This window comes from Auxenochlorella protothecoides, assembly GCF_000733215.1.
Source record: "Auxenochlorella protothecoides strain 0710 unplaced genomic scaffold scaffold34, whole genome shotgun sequence".
NCBI lineage: Eukaryota > Viridiplantae > Chlorophyta > Trebouxiophyceae > Chlorellales > Chlorellaceae > Auxenochlorella > Auxenochlorella protothecoides.
This window is the reverse complement of record NW_011934483.1, coordinates 6,919-28,138: the sequence shown is the minus strand read 5'-3', so window position 1 is coordinate 28,138 and position 21,220 is coordinate 6,919. Positions and strand designations below refer to the sequence as shown.

General features: G+C 68.0%; 5 protein-coding genes across 5 annotated transcripts in view; 2 read left to right on the top strand and 3 right to left on the bottom strand.

Annotated features, from left to right (window-relative positions):
* Positions 1-156: 156 nt before the first annotated feature.
* On the bottom strand, positions 157-4,586 carry F751_3247 (Ferric reductase transmembrane component 1; the record flags this gene model as incomplete). The annotated part of the gene is made up of 14 exons (XM_011403917.1): positions 157-269; positions 490-625; positions 745-889; positions 1,045-1,130; positions 1,273-1,684; positions 1,966-2,240; positions 2,482-2,634; positions 2,824-2,948; positions 3,075-3,165; positions 3,381-3,510; positions 3,750-3,827; positions 3,947-4,072; positions 4,270-4,324; positions 4,505-4,586. The coding sequence occupies 14 exons, from the start codon at positions 4,584-4,586 to the stop codon at positions 157-159; spliced, it is 2,007 nt and encodes a 668-aa protein (XP_011402219.1).
* A 1,235-nt stretch (positions 4,587-5,821) lies between these two features.
* Positions 5,822-8,396, bottom strand: F751_3246 (Heterogeneous nuclear ribonucleoproteins A2/B1; the record flags this gene model as incomplete). Its single annotated transcript, XM_011403916.1, has 8 exons — positions 5,822-6,075; positions 6,486-6,593; positions 6,753-6,848; positions 7,086-7,278; positions 7,570-7,651; positions 7,967-8,055; positions 8,149-8,239; positions 8,347-8,396. 8 exons carry the CDS (start codon positions 8,394-8,396, stop codon positions 5,822-5,824), a joined length of 963 nt encoding a protein of 320 aa, XP_011402218.1.
* A 301-nt stretch (positions 8,397-8,697) lies between these two features.
* F751_3245 (putative hydrolase YugF) lies at positions 8,698-10,615 on the top strand (the record flags this gene model as incomplete). Its single annotated transcript, XM_011403915.1, has 5 exons — positions 8,698-8,804; positions 9,118-9,496; positions 9,742-9,960; positions 10,099-10,247; positions 10,393-10,615. The coding sequence occupies 5 exons, from the start codon at positions 8,698-8,700 to the stop codon at positions 10,613-10,615; spliced, it is 1,077 nt and encodes a 358-aa protein (XP_011402217.1).
* Positions 10,616-10,876: 261 nt separating this feature from the next.
* On the bottom strand, positions 10,877-12,032 carry F751_3244 (Ferredoxin-2; the record flags this gene model as incomplete). Its single annotated transcript, XM_011403914.1, has 5 exons — positions 10,877-11,056; positions 11,151-11,325; positions 11,460-11,602; positions 11,759-11,825; positions 11,950-12,032. The coding sequence occupies 5 exons, from the start codon at positions 12,030-12,032 to the stop codon at positions 10,877-10,879; spliced, it is 648 nt and encodes a 215-aa protein (XP_011402216.1).
* Positions 12,033-13,199: 1,167 nt separating this feature from the next.
* Positions 13,200-21,220, top strand: part of F751_3243 (hypothetical protein) — a gene marked incomplete at both ends in the record, with an annotated part of 13,423 nt that continues 5,402 nt past the window's right edge. Inside the window, 13 exons of the mRNA XM_011403913.1 lie at positions 13,200-13,239; positions 13,298-13,722; positions 14,147-15,218; positions 15,402-15,443; positions 16,062-16,249; positions 16,685-16,798; positions 16,988-17,067; positions 17,270-17,580; positions 17,805-17,926; positions 18,187-18,427; positions 18,633-19,843; positions 20,112-20,553; positions 20,722-20,915. Of these exons, the coding sequence (XP_011402215.1) occupies positions 13,200-13,239; positions 13,298-13,722; positions 14,147-15,218; positions 15,402-15,443; positions 16,062-16,249; positions 16,685-16,798; positions 16,988-17,067; positions 17,270-17,580; positions 17,805-17,926; positions 18,187-18,427; positions 18,633-19,843; positions 20,112-20,553; positions 20,722-20,915 (4,482 nt within the window). The remainder of the gene's footprint in view (positions 13,240-13,297; positions 13,723-14,146; positions 15,219-15,401; positions 15,444-16,061; positions 16,250-16,684; positions 16,799-16,987; positions 17,068-17,269; positions 17,581-17,804; positions 17,927-18,186; positions 18,428-18,632; positions 19,844-20,111; positions 20,554-20,721; positions 20,916-21,220) is intronic.

Sequence of the window (21,220 nt, the reverse complement as noted above, 5' to 3'; positions counted from 1 at the left end):
TTCTGAGGGAAGGTCAATGTGGATTCCGTGGTAGGGCGTGATGATGCGAGATTGAATGATGCGAACATTATTTCGGGTTTCCGCCATTGGTCGCCGGTATGCCACGGAGTCTTCCATGGCCAGCCCGTGTTTGAGCTCGTGAGATGAGCATCTGGATCAAAGGACACCAGCCTGCTTGTGCAGGGAGAAGTAGCCGCTCCCTGACTTGGGTCGGCCCCTGTTCAGCTCGGCCACCGCCTGGAACACAGATCTGAACATGCCATCAGGACCTGAGGGAGGGGGGTTGGGGTTTGCCGGAGGAGGATGTGTCTGTTTTGTGAGTCATGAAAGGATCTGGAAAAACCAGGGCAGGCAACGGCACACAGTCACTGCTGCCCAGAAACTGCATCGTGGGTCCACCTTCGTTTCGCAAGCGGCGACGGTCTCCTTTTGCTGGCAGGCCCAGGGGCACGTGAGCGGGGCCTTCACCACCTCCCACGCCGGCCGCACCTGACACCAGGACGCTGACGCTCTCGTGGGCGGCTCCCAGGGCGGAAAGCGCGGCGAGGATGGGGGGACGGCCTGGGAGGATGTCCACGCTGAGCTGGCTGGCCTTGCCATTGGGCACGACAAGCTTGCCGCCCTCCTGCACGGGAGTAGAGGGATGTGTGTGCGTCGACGAGACAGTTGTTGGATGGTCAGCGGCCTCTCAATCACAGGGTTTGGCTTGGAGGCATGCCCTTTCCCACGAGATCCCGGACACACCAGTAGGCAGGGCTGGAAAGGGGTCGCAGCCTCGTGGGGAGAGCCCATGTCGTGGGACAGGCTGCGTCTGGGCCCCAGCACGGTGAGCTCGAGGTCCTGCATCCGAGGTGTGTCAGACCTGCGTCCAGGCCGGGATGCCCAGGACCTGCAATGGTGGCTGGGCGGCGCAGGGTTGTGAGGGGTCGCATGGTTATGTGGCAGCATGCCTGTCCTGGCATGCAGGCAGCCTCGATGCGAGAGTGGGTGGGACTGCAGAAGACCCCAGGCCCACTGCGTTCCCCCTTTCCATGGCCAGCGCACCTCCACAGCATCATGGGCGCAACCAGGAGGATGTAGGGCAGGCCCAGCCCCACGACGCAGAACCCCGTGATGCCCAGCGAGCCAGCCTGAGGGAGCAAGGGAGGAGGGTGGTTTGAGAAGGTGCATGCGGTCACAAACTTGCCGAGGGCCTGGACACTCCGGGGGCACGCCTGGGAGGTCGGGACACCCTGCTCATGGGCGAAGTACACCAGAGGCAACCCCTCTCACCCTCCAGCTGATGGTGGTCACAAAGGGCTTGGTGACCTGCTTGGTGGCCAGCGCGGTCTGCGCCTCGGGCAGCCAGCTCCAGCCCAGCATCAGTCCGACGAAGCCGCCAAAGAAAGTGAGAATGTGGAGGGCCGCCAGGTACAGGGGGCCCATGTGGGCGGGGGCCAAGGGTCGGGGCGCGCGGGGTCTTGCCAGGGGCCAGGCACCGGACTTGGGGGGCGCCGGCGGCGTGCGCTGCTGGAGCGCCCCTGAACCCTCCGTGCTGTCGTCGTCGCCGTCCCCCGCCTTGCTCAGGCCCTTGCCCAGGCTGGACACCCGGCTGCCGGACTCCAGCCCCGCCTCCAGCTTGCACTCCTGGACGGGACTGGGCTGCGTCTGAAAGAGCTCCAGGGTCAGCCACGGGTCGCCAGACCTGTGTAGGTTTTTAGAGAGAGGTTGTGAGCGTTTGGTGGGGGGGGGGGAGGGTGGTATGGAGCCACTGCTCAAGGTACATTGCGATTGACTGGGGTCAGGAATGGGAAGAGCGCACGGGGTGCCCGGCTGGCTCCCTTGATACCCGGCCGCGGGCAGCGTGCATGGGTGCGGGTCCCAAGCCCCATGCAGCAGATGTGAGGCTGCACCGGTGGCGAGGGCCTCCACGACTGCCCTCAGCCGACTTGGAACCCGTCCCCGCCGTCCTTCCTCGGCACCCACGTTGCAGCAGCGGCGACTGCGGCGTCCAGGGTCAGGAACTCCGAGGCGTGGCGGGCAGCCCAGAGGACGGCGACGCGGCGGGTGGCCAGCGCCCCTGCCGCCCTCCTCTCTACCATCCGGCGCAGGGAGAGCATGACGGCCGTGACCCCGATGCCGCCCACCACCACAGCCACGGCTTCGTCCCCGGTCCAGGGCTCGTGAGGAGGGAACACCTGCTGGGGCAGGGTGGCGCGGATGGCGGCGTCCGGCCGGGCCAGCAGCAGGTCCGCCAGCCTCTGTGGGATGACATGGTTGGTTGTGAACAGAAGTGGGTGGGGATGGGGATGTCAGGGCGGCAGGGAGCTGGTGAGGACTTGCGGAATCCAGGCTGGTAGAAGCTTGACCGCGCTTAGTAGACCCGGTGACCTCCCAAGGCAGGCGCGATCCGGCGCTGCTTCCATCCTGTACCATCCTTGTTTCCCCCTTGCCAGTCCATGTGACTCCCACTCACACCATGTCGCCCCACTCAGCTCATACCTTGGTCCATGTCCCCTCATTCTTCACGTGCAGGGTGAGAGTCCCTGGCGCGGAGGGCTGGGCCGGGGTCGAGGCGGCGATGGTGAATGGGTGCCAGGCCCAGCGGGAGATGGCGGGGACGAGGAGGTGGATGTCGCCCAGGGGGCAGCCAGGCTGGTGTAGGCAAGGGCGTGAGGGAGGGGAGAGATGTGGTCATCCAAAGCACAGCGGGGGGTTGAACAGTTCAGACATGCACTTAAGAGAGGTGGGGTGCCGCCGCCCCCCCACTCCCTGCACATGCGCCTCCCAAGAGTAAAGGCCGCCCTTTCCAGCAACCGCCCCTCTCCACCAGGTGAGACCCACCCGTGCGTGTTGGAGGACCAGAGTGGTCACGTCCTTCTCCTCATCCAGGTGAACGGAGTGGATGGCGACATTGGCGGAGCTGGTCGAGGCGCGCTGCAGCAGGTCCACGCCCCAGAGGAGAAGGCCTATGTGGGGAGGGAGGGGGCTGTGAATGTGTCCTCCCACTTGGGGAGCAATTCCGCAAGCAGACCTGGAGCGATGTGTCTCTCGGTAGCCGGGTCATGTCCCACATTCCGAGTCATGTCGCTCACCAGGGGTGAAGTAGCGCCACGATCCGGAGTAGTGCATGCAGGCCAACACCATGAAGCCCAGGAAGCAGACCAGGTGGAACCTGTAAAACCACTGCGCAGGTGGAGGGAAGATGTCCCAAATGAGAACGAGGAAGGTTGAACGGCACGGCCGCTGGCACAAGAACCTCACCATTCCCAAGATGCACGAGAGGCGGGGTTGGACATGAGAGGAGCAGTGCTGCCGGCTGCACAGCTCCTCTCCCCTGAGAATTAGCCATCCCTGTCCCCTCTACCCTCCCCTCGAACCTCAGACCTTGTCCCCCACACCTCGTAGCTCTTGCGACGGAAAGATTCCCGCGCAGTGAGGACTAGCCCGCACATACAGAGGAAGCTGAGGGTCCCTGCAAGGTTGTTGATGCTGTCCAGGGTGCCCCAATCCTTCCACTCCACCCAGAACCTGTGGGGTCCCCCATGCATGAGGACATGTCGAGCCAGTGGGACACGACGGGAAAGCCCCACACCCATGGCGCCGCCGGAACAAGGGCCCCACTTCCCAGTCTGGTCCAAACAGAGCAACAGCCTGGGCAATGACTGTGCTCGCATCGCCTCCACACCAGCGATCCCATGCTCCAGTGGCTGGCTTCTTGTTCTCCCCACCATATGCAGCTCCGCACGCCCATGTCCAACATCACTCACTCGTGGCTCACTCCCCAATAGATGTAAAACATGCCGCCATGCAGGGCCAGCACCCAGAAGCACCACAGACCCAGGAACCTGAGCGGGTGGTGTGGGACGCAGGGTCTGCACGCCGGATGGTCCTCATAATGGATGCATCCCAGGAGCCGGGGGAACAGCCTCGTGCGCGCGCACGCATCCAGAACAGACAGGCACACTTGTGGTAGCGGATCATGGCCTGCTGGTCCAGGCCGGTGAGGTCTTTAAGAAAGGAGGAACGCGGAATGGGCAGGAAGAGGAGCCAGAGGTCGATGAACATGAGCTGGCCAAACTGTGTGGAAGCCCTGCGTGGGGGACGGGGCAAGGGCTGCATCGATGAGGTCCTTGGGGGAAAGGAAAGCAGTGCCATCTTCTTCAAGGATGCAGCTGAGCTCAGGAGCTGCCCTTGAGTGCAGATTAAGATCCATGGAACAGCTCGAGCTGTCAGCCAGGGACCGGCAGGAGCATGCAACCCTTGTGATTGTAGTGTTCCAGCACTCACTCTTTCAGCATGAGCATGGACTTTGACTGCTCCTGCACCTCTCCTTTGGCGATTGCTGCAAAGGTTATGTGCAGGGAATAGATGTGAGAGGTTCATTTCATTGATATGGGTGAGCACGGGAGCAATGCCGGAAGCTGGGGAGCTTGTGCTGGAGCGTGGTCATGGGGATGCAGGAAGCCTCTGGAAAGGGCAGGGTCCCATCAGCAGCAACGTACAAGAGAAGCCACCAGCTCACATGCATCCAAGTCGTTGCTCTCCAGCACCAGAGCTCTCGCAAAGTAGGCGACGTTGAGTGCGAAGAGAGCACAGAAAAGCATGAGATCAAGCACGCTGAGACCGTCTGTCAGTCTCAGCCAGATCTTGGAAGGTCCAAGCTGGTACTGGAGCGATCTCCGGACCTGTGTAAGAATGCCGGAATGCTCGGCCGTCAACACGCCGACTCTCTGGTGCGCATCAAGTGCCATTGGACATCGAAACCTGAAGAGACAACCGCCACGCATGATCATATGCATGGGAATACGTGCCTTGAGCATCGAGCGCCGCCACCACTGGGGCGCGGGTTCTGCTCTGATGCAGGCGCTGGCTAGCATCGCCAGGGCCCCGAGCAGCAATGGCCCCCAGAGCAGTATTGTTCGCTGAGAGTTGGCACCAGTCCATGCTGCGACGTTTTGCCCCTTTCCGTAGGTATAGGGAACCGCCAGGGCCGCTGTCCAGGCGGTGGGAACTTTCAGCCATCTGGTTAGGAGGCCCACGCACATGGCGATCAGGGCAGCGGAGGCCGAGCATTGCAGAGCAATGGGCGTCCAGATCCGGAGCGCCATCGTGCCGGGTGCACCACGATTCCAGCTTGATTGTTTGTGGATAGGTCATCTGTGCATCGTCCCGCAGATCAAGTAGGGCATCCTGCCAAGGGTTCAGCGCACGCCTGTCGTGTGGCCCATGTGTAACCCTCCCAGGGAAGCCCCCAGCCCGTCTGGCAGAACGAGCATGTAGCCAGGTCTGGGTGTGCCCACAAGCCTCCAGGAAGATTTTAACACAGCCCAATTAGCCAGGAAAGCTGGAATGTGTCGCTCAATGGGCCTCCCTGTCAGGGCACGCTTGAGATGCCCGGAGGAACGCGGGTCGGACCGCGAGGCGCAGGACTTTCCGGCGAGAGCCGAGGGACTTGTCCGACTTCATCATGCTTTACTACCTTTCTAGAATATTTCCCGTTGTCCTGGATTCACCACCCTCGAGCTTCGCCGCCGCGCCGATCTCGGGTGATTCATCAGGGGATCTCTCATCTCGCGATCCCGAAGATGGTGGGTACGCGCATGACACTCGCGGCACCTGAGGCCCCCAGCATGAGCCCAAAGTCACCATGGGTGGGGATAAAAAAGCAAACATGTTCAATGACGGGCAATCAACAGCAGGCAGCACGCAGTCGCAGCAGGAAGGGTCCCTGCATGCTCTGCATGAGCGGGGAAGATCTGGCAAGCCCCTGGGTCCATGGGCCGGCATCGCCAGGCGCTCCGCCCAATACATTGGCTGGTGATCCTCCTCTCTGACCCGCTCAGTACGGCCTGAAACGCTGGGAAGAGGGATTGCCGCCCCCCCTCTGGGAGGGGCCCCCTCCGATGTTTGCCCGTCCATACCCGCTGGGTCCGCGCGAGTCCTGCCGCCCCTCCCGGCCGCCGCCCTGGCGCGGCTGTCGGTCCCCGCCCTCGCCCCTCCGTCCCTGAGGCTGCCCCTGCCCGCCCCAGTTGGACGAGGAGGGACCCCCCGACCAGGGACCATCGTTGCCCTGGCCGGCCGCGCCGCCACCGCCTCGGTTCAGTGCCGCCGGGGAGGCCTCGCCGGCCCCGCGCCCCGAGCCGCCGGGGTTTGCCGCTTCCGTGCCTGCTGAGTCGGAAGGAAGGAACCCCTGAGTCCCTGTTCAGTCAGTGTGGGGAACAGCTCCATGGCATGGATCCAGGGCATCCTCCTCTGGCAAGTTGCATGAGCGGCGATGCACAGAAAACTCCCCTCCTCACCTCCCGCCGTGGACATCATGGGTCCAGGGCCAAACCCTCCCATCATCATGGGATGCCCGGGCATCATGCCGCCCTGGCCCGGCATCATTGCGCCAGGCATCATGCCGCCCTGGCCCGGCAGCATTGCGCCAGGCATCATGCCGCCCTGGCCCGGCAGCATCGCGCCAGGCATCATGGCGCCCGGCATCATGCCGCCCTGGCCACCGCCCATGCCAGGGAACATGCCCATCATGCCGGGCATCATGCCGTACATGCCCATGCCTGGCATTCCCATGAACGCCGCTGGGTGCATCTGGGCCATTGCCAGCATGGCTGCAGGAAGGGGGAGGGCGAGGGGGGCATGTGGGCGGACTTCAGGGCCATCCAGCCTCCGCCCCACCCCTCATCCAAGCAAGGAGAGGGCACGCGGTACCATCTAACCCTGGCCACATGCCCACCACCCGGCAGCAGTCCAGGAGGGGCCCCACCCACCTGATGGGTCAGGCATGCCCATGGGCATCTGGCCCTGGGACTGGGGACCAGCCTGACCAGCAAACATGAGTGGCCCCGGCGGAGGGCCTCCAGGTCCTGTGTTTCGTCGTCAGAAGGGAGGGGTGTGCCTTGAAGGCTCCATGCACCAGCGCCAAGGGGTTCCGGACGCACCACCCCACTTCCGTCTCTCTGTGTAGCTCCCCAATGTTTGGCACCTCCTAGGAGCCACACTCGCCCCCTTCCGGTGCGTCGACCTCTCGGGCCTCTCCCAATCCCCCCGCCGCCCTTTCCACCCTCCACAGCCTGCACTCCCCAGTTCAAGAGCGTGCTCACCTCGTCCCTGGTCACCGGCGCGGCCTTCGCCGCCGCGCTCGCCCCCGCCGCTGTCGCGGGGGTGGGCGCGGCGCACCTGTACCTGGCGCCCATTGAGGGTGTGTTGGCCCAGCAGGCACTTCTCCACGCTCATCTCGTCATCAAAGGTAACAAAGCCATAGTTCTTGCTGGACCCATCAGGCCTGCGCAGGACCTGTGGCAAAGGGGCATTGTTTCGGAGAGCAAGGGGTGTTGGAAAGGACAGGAAGTGGTGCGCCCCCGGGGCCCCCGGCCGAGCATTGATGGAGTGTCGACGAAGCAGGGAGCTGACCCCGAAGGTCCCATTGGCTGGGCAAACAACAAACAGAGTGCGCCCAAAAGGCGGGGGAGGTGGATCAAACACGGCGGTGGGTGCGCGGCTGCGCCCACAGAAAAGGGCAGCGCACCAAACCCTCCGAAGGCAGGGAGGAGAGCAGAGGAAAGCTTGTAACAGGTGTGAGCGTACCGTGCAGGTTACCGCATTGCCAAACTGGGAGAAATAGGAGGCAAAGGCTTCATCTGAGACGTCGCCGATGCCGCCCACAAACCTGCAGAGATACGAGAACGAAAGCAGGCAGGGCTCAAAGGGCAGGCGGGGGCGAGAGGGGGTGTGTGGAAGTGGGAGGGTTGGCTTGCAGAGCCTCAGCTTGGTAGGAGAGCGGAGAGAGGGGTTGAGGCAGATGTAGGGACAGCTTCAGAGGGACGGCTGCAGCACCACTCCCGGCACGGCTCTAGCAGGAGGCCTCACATCACACGTGGATCAAGAGCTTCCACACCAGGCATCCTTTCGAGTCCTCCCAAGGCTGCTGTCTGCTCCCTTCTGGGATGCAGATCATACGCATCTCCAAGTCCTCTCTACCTACATTTTCTTTGTGAGCTTGCTTCCCCCTTGATCTTTTGGCACAGCGGCCTTGGCCTCTGCCACCTTGCCGTCCAGTTCATGCTCCCGTTTCTGCACGTTGACGCGTTATAGAGGGAGCATGAGGCTGCAGTTGAGGGCCTGCCACCGCGGTCATGTCGCCCTTCGCTTCTCAACTTCACCCACCTCCAGGAAGCTCCGAGCGCTGGCGACGTCCTCGAAAGTCACAAAGGCGTAGCCTTTGCCGGTCATGACGTAGGCGTCTTTAACATGTCCCCTGTAGCGGGTTCGCAAGAGGATCCGGTGTGCTGAAAATGGGCTGTAGGTTGGGCTGATCGAGTCTCAAGCCTTGCCACACTGGGTCCTGACAAGGCAGGAGCTCACCATTGCTCCGCGTATTCCCGCAAGCCCTCGGAAGTGGTCTGATTCGACATTCCGCCTAGAAACACCTTGCCGGGAACGAACTGAAATTTGGAAGGGGCCAGGGTTGACAGGAGTTGGTGGGCCTGGCACCGTTGTCGTCACGAAAGTCCCACACTGGACCTCGTCCCAACTGACAACGCACCTGATTCTCCCTCTGGCCTGTACCTCGCGTCCCAGCACCTGAAGACGGCGCATATCGGCTCGTGTCCATGGGGTCTGCATGTGAGCCACCGTACATGGCGACACCGTGGAGAGACGCAGAGTGCGCAGCCGGGCAAAGCGCCGCGCTAGACACTGCCTCTGAAAGTTGGGATGGAGACGATATCTCGGGAGTGGGTCGTGCTGATGCTCATCCCATGCTTGATGGCTCTGGTGTTCCAGGCCGGGCATGTCGCGAGCAACCGGGCGAACAGTGGAAAGTTGGAAACAACGGTCGACAGTCGCTCGCCATGGGCCTCTCGCATGAGGACAGCCTCGCAGGCGTGACCACCACTCTGACGCCAAGGATGGCCCGATCATGACCGGTCTCGAAGCATTGAAGCTCTCCGGAGCCATGATGCCGAACCCCGCCCGGCATGGGAGGGGGGCTGCCAGGCCACCGAGTCTTTCCTCACATCAAGGCACCCTGCACTTGGCATGTTCCCATGCCACCGGCTTCCGGGACGCCAGAGCCTCCCCGGGTGCATCAAGTCATCCAAGGCCCTCCCATGCCCACGCACCTGGGCGGTGCAGGGCCCTCGCCGCCGCCAGCGCCGAGCCCGCCCCTGCGCCGCCCCTGCCGTCCTGGCAGGCGGGCACCGCTTCCCACACCTGGACCTGGCGGGGCAACAAGGTGTGCTACCTCGCCACCGACGCCCCCGGCCCCGCCATCCTGCTGGTGCACGGCTTCGGTGCCTGCTCGGCGCACTGGCGGGCCTGCATCCCGGCGCTGGCGGCGCGCGGCTTCCGCGTCTATGCCCTGGACCTGCTGGGCCACGGCGGGAGCGACAAGCCGCCGCTGGCCTACACCCTGGAGCTCTGGCGCGAGCAGGTGGCGGACTTCCTCGGCCAGGTCGTGGCCGGTCCGGCGGTCCTGGTGGGCAACAGCATCGGCAGCCTGGTCAGCCTGATGGTGCGCCAGGGGGCGGCAGCCTGGGACGTGCCCCCCCTTCAGTCTTGTCCGGAAGGGTGGGGTGGGGTGTGCACTCAAAGAGGGACACGGCACGGGGCCGCGGCGGTATGATCAGGTGCATTCCGGAAGAGTGGGCCGCCATTCCCATGGGCGGGGCCTCCATCTCAGGGTGGCCGAGGGACCCTCGCGCCCTGCACCAGGGTCCGTGCACGACTGGCCCTTCCCCCATTCCCCTCATTCCACAGGTGGCTGCGCAGGCGGGGCCGGCCGCGCCACCCGTCCACGGAGTGGCCCTCGTGAACTGCGCCGGCGGCCTGAACAACAAGGCGGTGTCGGAGGACTGGCGCGCGCGCGCCGCGCGCCCCCTCTTCCTCCTGATCGACGCGCTGCTGGCCCGGCGCCGCGTCGCCCGCTGGCTGTTCGACAAGTACCGCAGCCCGGAGAACATCCGGAGCATCCTGCTGGTGGGCCAGTGTTGTTTTCATGGATGGAGTTCAGGGGAGGATGGCGGACGGGGCTGCGCAGGGGGTGGGGGAGGGCCTCAGCAGATGGTGCTCACCCCGAAATTTCCACCCCCCTTCCCCCCCTTTCTTGTTGCGCAGAAGGTGTACAGGGACCCGGCCTCCGTGGACGACGAGCTGGTCCAGATGCTGCACGCCCCCTCCTGCCAGCCGGGGGCACTGGAGGCCTTTGTGTCCATCATGAGCGGGCCGCCGGGGCCCCAGCCCAAGCACCTTGTCCCGGACATTGGGTGCGGGGGAAAAGGGGGGGGGTTTTTAGGAGATCAAGGACTGTGGGGTGACACTGCACCGCGTCGATCGTGCCTCGTCGCAAGGCACGAAGATTTTGCGCCGTGCCCTCTCGCCTCACCACCTGGCTCCCCCCCATGCCCTCAGCTGCCCCCTGCTGGTGTTCTGGGGCACGGCAGACCCTTTCACCCCGCTGGCGGGGCCGGTGGGCAGGTACTTCCAGGCCTTGCCCTCGCTGCGGCCGGGCACGCGCTTCGTGGGCGTGCCGGGCGCAGGGCATTGCCCCCACGACGAGACGCCGCAGGCCGTGCTGGCGGAGCTGCTGCCCTGGCTGGAAACCGTGAAGACCACGACCCAGGCTGTGGCCTGAGCAAGTTCAAGTCTTATTGTCAGCCAGCCTGGCAGGCCATCCAGCATGGTAGTGGGCAGCTGGGACCTAGGGGGCAAGGCCTTCTTGACCCAGACCCCTGGGGTCCTTCCTTGACACTCCAACCACTCTCACTGTGCATCGTCGTGGAAAAGCTCGCAGAAATGGTACAAGGCCAGCACAAGGAGGTTGAGGATGGGAGAGCGGCACAGGGGCCCCACGCATGCCTCCTTGCCAACCACCCGCCAGGGTCAAGTGCACGCCTCACTCGTCGCCCAGGGCCAGCTCGATCGCAAAGTCGTCGCGCAGGATGCTGCCCGAGTCCAGGTCGGTGGCTTGCTCCTGGAAAGCGCGGCCAAACTGCAGGTCGTACACCTCGTCCTCGGGCACGGTGCTGAGCACCAGGTCGGAGCGCGGGTAGCCCACACACATGAGCGCGTAGCCCTGTGCGCAGGAGGGGGCAGGGGCGGGTGGTCGGATGGAGGGTACCAACTGCACCCGGAATTACACACACAACGCCTGCAAGCCCAGAGTGCACAGGCGCCCCGCCACCACCCGGCCTCGCCTGGTCCTTCAGGCCCTGGCTGATGCCCAGCGACTGGGGCTGGTACAGCTCCCCGCTCTCCACCTTGACCGCACACGCGGTGCAGCAGCCCATGCGGCATGCGTAGGGCAGCTCCAGCCCCTGACTCTCGGCCTCGTACAGGATGTATCTGTTGGGGGCGGGGGAGGGAACATGGAGCACAGCAGCGGGTCTGAACGATGCAGCCTCTTCCCAAAAAAGAGATGCACGCCGCTCACATCGCACGCTGGCCTTCCCCTCATGCGCCCCTGGCTGCCGCCGCACCTGTCCTCCGGCACCTCCACTTCCACCTCCTGATCGGCGTAGTGGTTGTGGATCTTGACAGAGTGGCGGGGCGCCTTGCTGACAGAGGGGCCCTCCCCAGAACCCAGTCCCGCCGGCAGGCCCAGATGCGCCGCGCGGCCACCCTGAGCGGCGCGCGAGGGGAGGGAGGTGGGGGTAGTGAGGGAGCAACCGGGTGGACATCGACACTGCAGGCCTCATGAGCCACACCCTTCCCTAGCAGGGGCATGCATCCCACGCACAAAAAAACAATCCTCCTTTCCCCACCCACTATTACGCACCACGAGGCGGGACCCAGAGTTGAACTCGTCCTCCACCCAGAGGTCCACATAGCCATTCCGCTCATTCCTGTGCAGTGAATAGGGAGGTGGATGGGCGAGGCTTAGACATTCCATGAATAAATTCAAATACATCTGACCTGATAGGGACGCTGCTCTCGGCTCGCTGGGCACCGGCCTGACAGCGACCGCACCTCTTCCTCCACTCCTCGGTGGTCAGGCTGGAGATGCTGGAGTGCCGCTCCTGCTCCTCGGCAGAGGTCGACGCCTCGTCCATCTGCAAGGGAGCAGGTAAGCTCTGTGTAACATTACAAGGCCCATGCCGGTCCCAACTAATGACCAGCTCGATCCCATGGACCGTCATGAACCGCCCACCTGAACAGGCCGGTCTCCGCTCCCGACGGTCAGCCCGATGGGGCCCAGCAGGTCTCCCAAGCCGATGCCTCGCCTCTGAGACGGACTAGCATCTGTTTCATGCTTTGCTGGGGGCCCAGCTGCGACACTGGAGGACGAGCGACGGTGTTGTATGTGGTTGGGAGCTCGAACTCGGGTGCACGGGGACGGCAAAAGCCGCTGATGAATGGAGAGGGACAGGGACATGCTTGTACGTAAGTGGGTAAATTTGAAATTCTGGCTCACGACCTCTCTGCTGCGTGTCAGATATCTTTGACGCATGCCAGTGCAAGATCTACTCATGGTGCCGTGACGCACGTGGATAAATCGGGGTTTCCACCCAAAAAATGCGAACTGGTGTGGTTGCTCATTCTGCCAGCTACAACACCTGCCAACCCCGGCCCCCGGGCGAGGTGTTGCTACTCACGGAATTTCCTGAATCCCACACTGTAGGGGGAGGGCGTGACGCCCTTGGACAGGCCCTTTCCATGGCTGGGCGGAGTTTGGGGTGGGCCCGACCTGTCACTCCGTAAGCTGTCCGCCGATGGACCAACATACCATGCCATTATGACATAGGGGTCCTCTCAGTGACAACATTGCCTCAACATGCTGAGTCTGCGGCTCCGACCGCGCCGGGGGCCGTGCGCTTAGGTCTGCCAGGCCCCTTTGTCGTGCTGGAGGCCCACGGTCTCCAGCGGCGACCCGGTGAGCAAAGTCCTGTACGGGAGGGTCAGCCTCCCGGGATCCTGATGCGATACCTCTCGTTGTGCAGGCATGCACGCCCCTGACCACCTGGCTGCAAGCGACTGATCAGATGTTGTGTCCTTCCCATTTTCCAAACACAATGCAGGCCGGCCTCTGCACCCTGCAGGGAGGCCTGCCTGGCCCCACTGCACGAGGAGGGTCGCTACACATGATGCGTCCTCCTCAGCTGACGGCGATGGCCCCCCTCCGCAGCCGCCCTCGACCATCTTGCGCAGCTTGCAAGGTCTGGCTGGGAGGGGAGGTGCCCTCTGGTCCCAGCCGGGTGCCCCTGAGCGGCAGACTCTGCATGATCACTCGTGCATCAGTCCTGAACAGAGTCTTGCCTGGTCTATACAGCGCCCGGCCCCCCTCCCTCCAATCCCCTTCCCCTCCTCGCCCTTCCAGGCCTCCTGCACCAGCCCGTGCCAGGGTTCCCAGGGGCCTCGCTGGCGGCGCTGCTGGACCGAGTGCTGGCCCTGGCGGCCCGCGTCGCCAGGGCCTGCACTCTGGCCCTGGCCCTACTGGCCGCCGCCTGCCTCCCCGCGCAGCTCTGGGCGCGGCCCGCACTGCAGGCGCGCCTGCTCCCCGTGGCCGGCCAGGCCGCCACGCGGCTGCTGGGGCGGGAGTGTGACCCTGGCGCCCTGCAGGCCCTGCTGCCCACGGGGTTGGTGGGCCTGGGGCCGCTGGCGCGCCTGGGGCCACTCAGGCTGGGGCCGGGGGCCACGGAGGGGAGCAGCGCGGCGATCGAGAGCCTGGACGTGCACCTGGACGCGCTACGCACGCTGCGCGAGCGGCGCCCCGTCCTGGGGCTGCGACTGAGAGGGGCGCAGGTGAGGTGGATTGGCTGGGGGTGGCGCTTGTTCATACTCTTGTCAGAGGGGGTGGGGGCCATGGGCGGGTGGCTGGAGCGCCGTACATCCAGACGGCTTGGGTGCGCGATCGTGGCCCGCCCGTCTGCGAGGGCAAAGCCCCCAGTGCCCCGCTGTTTGACCTCCCACCAGCTTCTTCCCCTACCCCCGCCCCATGCAGATTGACGTCGTGCAAGGCCCCAACCTGAGCTGGTTCGGGTTTCCAGAGGACACCAGCCCCTCCGCGCGCCAGTTCACGCCCGGCCTGGGGAGCCGGACCGGCCCGCCGGGCGGCCGCGACGGCGGTGAGCCCGGCGGCGGGGAGCCAAGCGCGCCCGGCGGCGGAGAATCGAGCCCGCCCGGCCCCTCGCCCCTGCCCCCGCCCCCACCGCGTGCCGACCCGCAGCGTGCCCTGGAGGGCGCCGCGCGTGCCGTGCTGTCGAGCCTGGCGCAGGAGCTGCGGCGCCTCGCGCTGGTGGGGACCTCTAGCGGCGGGCGCCTTGGCGATCAGAGCTCTGCAAGTGGTCTCGTGTACGACCTGGCGGGCGCCCCGCCCTGGGCTGCGGGGCCCTTGGGCGCCGAGCCGTGGGCGACGGCGCTGGACCTCGCTGCGGCGGTGAGGGGCCCAGGGCGTGCGGAAGCCGCAGCCGACGCGCCCGCAGGCGCGGCGCACGGCGCCACAAACGGCGCATGTGGCGCGGCAGCGGCGCTCAACGGGCTGGCCCTGCGCGGCGACCCCCGGGACATCGTTAACCGGGGTCAGAAGCCGGGGCCCCTGGACGCGTGGACCGGCGGCGCCGTGCGCCCGTCGCCGAGGCCGGGGAGTGCTGCTGAGGTCCTGGGTGGGAAAGAAACGAGCGGCGCGGGGCAGGCGAATCCTGCTGCGACCGAAGCCGGGCCCGCTGCAGACGGACGCAGAGGCAAACGCCGGCGGGGTTCAGCAAAGCGAGACACGCATACGCTGGCGCTGCCCCGCACGCTGCCGCCGCGCATGGTGGCTGGGGACGTGGCGCCTGGGCTGGCGCGCTCGGGGAGCGGGCGCCTCGTCACGCTGGGGGCCCCACAGGAGAGGGAGAGGAGCGGGCGATCGGGTGCAGGAAAGGGTGGCCGGCCGGCGGGTGGCAGGGCGGTCAAGGAGGAGCCCCGCCCAGAACCCCCTCTCGTCGCGCCTGCGAGCGGCGAGGCTGGGCCGAGCAGCGGCGTGGCTGCGCGGCAGGCCGCCCGCCCCGAGCCCAGCGCCCCAGACTCCGGCCCCACGTCAAGTGCCCTGACGCGCAGGCATGAGCCGGACCTCGGTGTGCCCGGGGCCGACGGCGCCGCGCAAGACGCTCCGACGCGCAAATCCGCCGCCGTGCGCTCCGCAGCGCTGCTGCGGTCGCGCCTGGCGCCCCTCCGCGGGGCCCCCGCCCAGCGCATGCAGACCGGGTCGGCCGCCTTCCGAGACCTGGTGGTCGACCCCTGGACTCTGCGGCGAAAGGGTGGGCCGGGGCCTCGACGGTGCTGGAGGGTGCATGTGTGGGAGGCTCGGGGGGGGGCGGGGTGGAGAGGAGCGACGCCACCTCGTCCTCCGCCTGGAGCTTGGGTGGTAGGGTCCCATGGCTTTCAGGCTCACAGGTTCCAGCCCTAGGACCCCTTTCCCACTCCCTCACCCACCTCAACAGAGAGGAGCGGGCCGCTGTCGCCCGGCGCCCCGACCAAACCAGGTGTGCCTGCTCCCGGGCAGCTCGTCCCCTCGAGCACCGTGGGGGCCCCGTCCGCCAAGGATGCCACAGCCCCCGGCGCCGCCCTGCCAAGCGAGGACGGCGGCACCGCGCCGCTGTCCCTCGCGCCACCCCCCCTGCACCACCACCACCTCCACCACCACGCCGCCGCCGCCGCTGCACGGGAGGGAGGCGCTGCGGCGGCGGGCGGGCAGTCGTGGCGGGGCAGCGCAGCGGCCCCGCTCTACACCCCGGCCCCCAGCGACGGAGCTCGCGACGGGCGTGAGTTTGTGTGTGGCGAGGAGGGAGAGGGGGGCCAGGCCGTGGGGAAGTGGGGAATGCCAGTGGAGTCAAACCGCGGGCGCCACGCGGGCGCAGGAGTGCACGGAGATCGGCACCCAGTGCACCCCTCCGCGGCGTGGCTGCGCCGGCGCCACACGAGGCGGAGGGGCCAAGGAGCACGTTGGACCCCTGCACGGGAGAGGGGTCTGGGCAACACTGACGGGTCTTCAGTGGTTGCCATCACCCTCACTTCTCGGATGCATCTCTGCAACCCCGCCACCTCATGGACCCTTCTCCCCACCGCCCCCCGCACCCCCGACACACACCTCAAACCCACAGTGCACATGGCCAGCGGGTGGCTGCTGGACACCCTGTCCCGGCCCCTGGCCTCGCTGGCGTCCCGGGCCGCGCTGGGTTCGCTGGACCTCCGCGCGCACAGCGTGCGCCTGCACGTCTCGGGCGAGTCCCCCCCCCGCGTGCTCGACGACGTGCGGGCCTCCGTCCGGTTTGACCCCGGGCACGACGGCGTGCACGTGGCCCTGCGCGGCGCGCCCCGCGCCCGCGCCCGCGCGTCGCATCGCTGGACCAGGGTCGCGCCGCGCGCGCCCACCCACCTGCGCGACGTGACGGGGCGGCGCGCGGCCGCGGCGCTGGCGGCCGCGGCCGAGGCGGCGGGGCCCGAGGCCGCGCTGGCCGCCGCGCTGGACGTGGCCGGCCGCGCCGCCGAGATCGGGTCGTTCGGTGTCGACGGGGCGCGGGCGGGGTCGTCCGCCGGCGCCGGAGCGGCAGGGACCGGGCCGCGCGCAGGCGACGCCGGCTCCGCGCCGGGGCGCGGCACCGGCGGCGCGCTGTCGGTGCGGGTGGACGTGACGGGCCTGCTGGCGGGCATCCCCACGCTGCAGGCAGCAGGGCAGGCGGCGGCGGCGGGGGAGCCACCCCCCGACGCCGCACTCACGCCACAGGACGCGCCCGCGCCCCCGTACCCCGCGCTGAGGGTGGCCGTCGGCGGGGCGGGCCTGCACGCGCCGCTGATCGAGCGACTGCTGGACCTGCCCCTGGACGTGTACGACGGCTGGGTGCGTGGGCGAAGAGAAGGGGCTGGGGGTGTGAGCGGGGGTGGCTCGAGGCCTCGCGCCATGCCGACGCAGGAGCCTGGTCGGGGCCTGGAACCGGGCTCGGCCGCGCTGGCGAGGGGAGCACCCCTGTATGATTCCATCCAGCGCCAACCCTCACGAAGCGGCGCCCCCCTCCCCCCCCCCCGCCAGGCCGATGGCGAGCTGAGCATCGTCGCGGACGACGCTCTCTCATGGCGCAGCCCGCGCTTCGACGGCCGCGTCCGCGTCAGGTGGGCAGATGCATCGCGGGCGGGCGGCAGGGGTGCGGGGCGCCTGCCCATGTGCATGCGCATCGCTTGCCGGGCTGCGCCCCCCCCCCCCCGGGGCGCGGGTGCCTCTCACCCAGTCCCTGGTGTGCACCCTCCCGGCCCTCTCCTCCTAGCATGCTGCACCTCGGGACACACGACTCCATGCCCAAACCCCACGCTCCAGGCGGGGCGCCTTCCACTTCTGGGACGCCATGGACGCGCTGACGGGCGCCGAGCTGGATCTGGTTTTCGAGGAACGGCGGCTGTTCCTGTACGGCGCCGCCGCGCGCTTTGGCGCCCTGCCCCTGGAAGCCACTGGGGACCTCGACCTGACGCCCCGGGGGGGCCAGCTGCGCCTCACGGCGCGCGTGGCGCCCACGGAGGTCAACGCCCTGCGCGCCAGCCTGGGCGTGCGGCCGCTGCCCTTTCCCCTCGCGGGCGCGGCTGGCGGGCTGGTCCACGTGACGGGCCCGCTGGAGAAGCCCGTGTTCTCAGGTCTGTGCTGCTGCTCGAGCGGCCATGTGCGGGGGGTGGACGCAGATGACGACGGGGCTGCGGGAAGGGGAGGGAGCAGGCCATGCCTGCGCCGGCGCTGCAGCATGGAAGATCGACAGCATGCTGCCCGCTCCCTGCCGCGCTCCAGCGATGCATAGTTCACGGTAGAAGAGGCAATGCTCCAACAGCGTGCCCTGCCTCCCCCGCCGCCGACTGTCGCGCAGGCACGGTGCAGCTGGTGCCGGCGGGCCCGGGCGCGCTGGAGGACGCCGAGGAAAGCGCAGCCATGAACGCCCTGCAGGCCACGCCGGGGGCCCTGGGCGCCTTTGACCGCGTGCCACTGCGGGTGGGTGGGAAGGGGAGGGCGATGCCGGGGCTCTTGCCGGCATGCAGCGCGACCCTGGGGTTGGAAGGAGGGCGGCTGGCCGGGGTTTCTTGCACTGTGTGGCTCCATCTCCCCCCATCCCCCCTCCTTCTCGAACAGTCTGCCCCCTGTTGACATCAGACACGTCACGCGCACATGCCCCTCATGTGATCACCCCTCCCCTCTGCCCCCAGCCCCATGTCAACAGTTCCAATCTCAATCCCCTTCCCTCTCCTCCCCAGTCCGCCGAGGCGGTGTTCAGCCTGGACACGGCGACGCAGCGGCTGGAGGTGCACGCTGTGCACGCTGCGCCCTGCGACGCCGGCGCCGTGCACGGACATGGCCACCTCTCGGTCTCCCCTGATGCGGAGGCCGACCCGGACGCCCTGGACGTGGACCTGCGCGGCTCCGGCATTGACGCCGGGCCCCTCCTCAAGCGCTTCCTGCCAGGTGACGCGGAGAGGGCGCTGGGCTGGGGCGAGGGTGGGGTTATGTCTGGGGCGGGGAGAAGGAAGGGCCTGCTTCATCGCCGCAGGGGGGGCACATCATCCTTTCGACGCGCCTTGCCATCCGCATGTGGCGGCGGAGCCAGAAGCGGCATATCCCTCGATTCGACCTGTGCCCCCATCTGCCCTTCCTTGTCCACCCATCCCGCCGCCCGTCCCCTTTTCCTCTTCCCCACTCCCAGGCGAGGCCTCGCTGCCCAGCAGCCTGTCCCTGGGCGCCGCCAGCTTCGAGGCGCGGATCCGGGGCTCCGCCCTCTCCCCCGCCACGCACGCCGACTTCCGCCTGCCGGCGCTGGAGGCCAGCGGCAGCCTGCGCAGCGGCAAGACCTCCTGCGCGCTGACCCTGGCGTCCCCCTACGCCGACGTGGTGGCGGAGGTGGGCCTGGTCCCCCCACCACCGGCGGCCTCGGTGGCCGCGGTGACGCAGCGCGCGGCTGCCGCGCTGGCCCGCCCCGCGCCCGACGCCGCCTCGCTGGCGGTGACGCTGCGCGGCCTGGACCTGCTGCCGCTGGTCAGCGACGAGCTGGCGGCGCGCCAGGTGGCGCGCGCGCAGCTGGGCACACCCCTGCGCCTGCGCCTGAGCGGGGCGGGGAGCCTGAAGGGCGCCGTTCGGGGGGGTGAGGCGGGGCGCGCCGCGGCCATGGCCGAGGCCGGCCTGGGAGGCTGGGCTGCTGGCGAGGATGATGCCAAGGATGAGAGTGGCGACGCCGAGCTCCCGCACCCCGCGGCCGAGACGCCGGCCTGGGAGTTCACGGGCGGCCTGGGGCTGGAGGCGCTGCGCCTGAACCAGCTGCGCCTGTTCAAGCGCCTGGACGCGCGGGTGGCCTTCTCGCCGCACGGCGTGCGGCTGGAGGGGCGTGGCGCGCGCGCCGACGAGGCGCTGGACGTCGACCTGAGCCTGCCCTCCCTGCTCCGCCAGCTGGCGCGCCGCCACGGCGACTCGGGGGCGACTGGTGTGGAGGTCGGACAGACGGTGGGCGGAGGGACGGGCGCGGGAGCAGATGACGTGCCGAAAACCCCAGCCCTCAGCCCGGAGGACCCCGTCACCGCCCCGAATGCCGAGGCCGGCGCCGCCTCGGAACCCCTCGACGCAGCACCGGACCGCCTGGCTACCGCCGACCCTCAGACGGCGGGCCCGAACATGCCGGCATCAGCCCCCAGCGCTGCAGCTGTCGCCCCCGGGGGCGCGGCCGCCCCCCCCCCGGCCGCGGAAAAGCCGCGGGGCGGTCACTTTTACCTGCGCGGCGGCCCGCTGGTGGTCAGCGGCGACGCCGAGGCGGACGGGTCCCGCCTGGGGTTCAAGGTCCAGGGCCTGAAGTTGGACGAGCTGGAGATCGCCTCGCTCAGGGGGGACCTCCAGGAGGCCTCCGCCTCGCTCAACTTTGCCAGCCAGGTGCAGGCGTGGTGGCGACGGAGTGGCTGGAAAGGGTGGCTGGGATGCTCCTGGCCTGGGGTGTGGCCGGCGTCAGGGGGGAGGGGTTGCTCAGGACTCGAGGGCTGACCGAGCACTTGCCTCTCCTTCCTAGGATGCATGCCGCGGGCCTGTGCGCCACTCCTATTGTGTCCTGCAGGCAATTGCAACCCTCAGACTCCCGCCATCGCCTGACCTCCAGACCATCGAATGCCCCCTCGCCCCCCTCTTCCCCCACATCCCCCCCCAGACCGGGAGCGGGAAGCTGCAGCTGGCGGGCCCGCGCTTCAGCGGCGTGCGGGGCGAGTCGCTGGCCTGCAGCCTGCGCTGGGAGCGGGACATTGTGCAGCTGGAGCGAGCCTGCCTGGCTCAGGCCGCCAGCCGGTACGAGGTGCAGGGCGAGTACATCCTGCCCCCCGGCGCAGCGCTGCCGCGCTGCGCGGGGGACCTGCTGGCACGGCGCGGCGGCCAGGGTGGGACTGGCGTGGGCGCGGGCGCGGGCGCCTCCCCCGCGCCGCGCGGTCTGGCGGGGGGCAAATGGCGCGTGCAGGTCAACGTCCCCGCCGCCGACATGCAGGAGATCCTGCCCGCGGCGCGCGTGCTGCAGAACGCCACCGGCCTGCGCCCCTCCGACTACGAGCGCTGCAAGGCCGACTTCCTGGCCGCGATGGCCAGTTCGGGCCTCTCCGCGCGTGGCGGCCTGGGCGCCGCGCTGCCCGGCTGGGGCGGCGCGGCGGGCGGGGAGGACGGGGGTGTCGCCGCCGCGCGCGACGGCGGCGACGGCGGCGGCGCGCCGACCGGCCCGTCGCCGTTGGGGACGCTGGGTTCTGGCGCCCCCGACGGCCACGCGCCGCCGGCAGGCGGGCAGCTGCCGGGCCTGCAGGACGTGGCGGGGCGGTGGCGCGGCCGGGCGCAGGTCTACGGCTCCTCCCACGGCTCGCTTCGCGCCGAGTTCGACGTGCGCGGCGACGGCTGGCGCTGGGGGCCCTGGGCCCTGGACTCGGCCACCGCGGTGGGCAGCTACCACTCCGAGGAGGGCCTGCACCTGCAGGAGGTGGGCTGCTTGGGAGAAGGAGCGAGGGGATGGGGGGAGGGGGTGCGGAGTAACGGGGGGGTGGAGGTTGGTAATGGGGTTGAAGAGTGGTAGTGATGTTGGGGGAGGTTGCATCAGTGAGGGCGGGAACGAGTGGGCGATGCCTGGGTAGGCGGGCGGCCAGAGCAGGAAGAGGAACAACGACGATGCAAAACCGCCGCGTGCCTCCCACGGGCGGGCCTGTGGACGTCTCGAGCGTCGGGACCTCCCAGCACCATCGTCCAAACTCAACCCCCCCCCCCCCCCCCCCCCCCCCAAACCCCCCC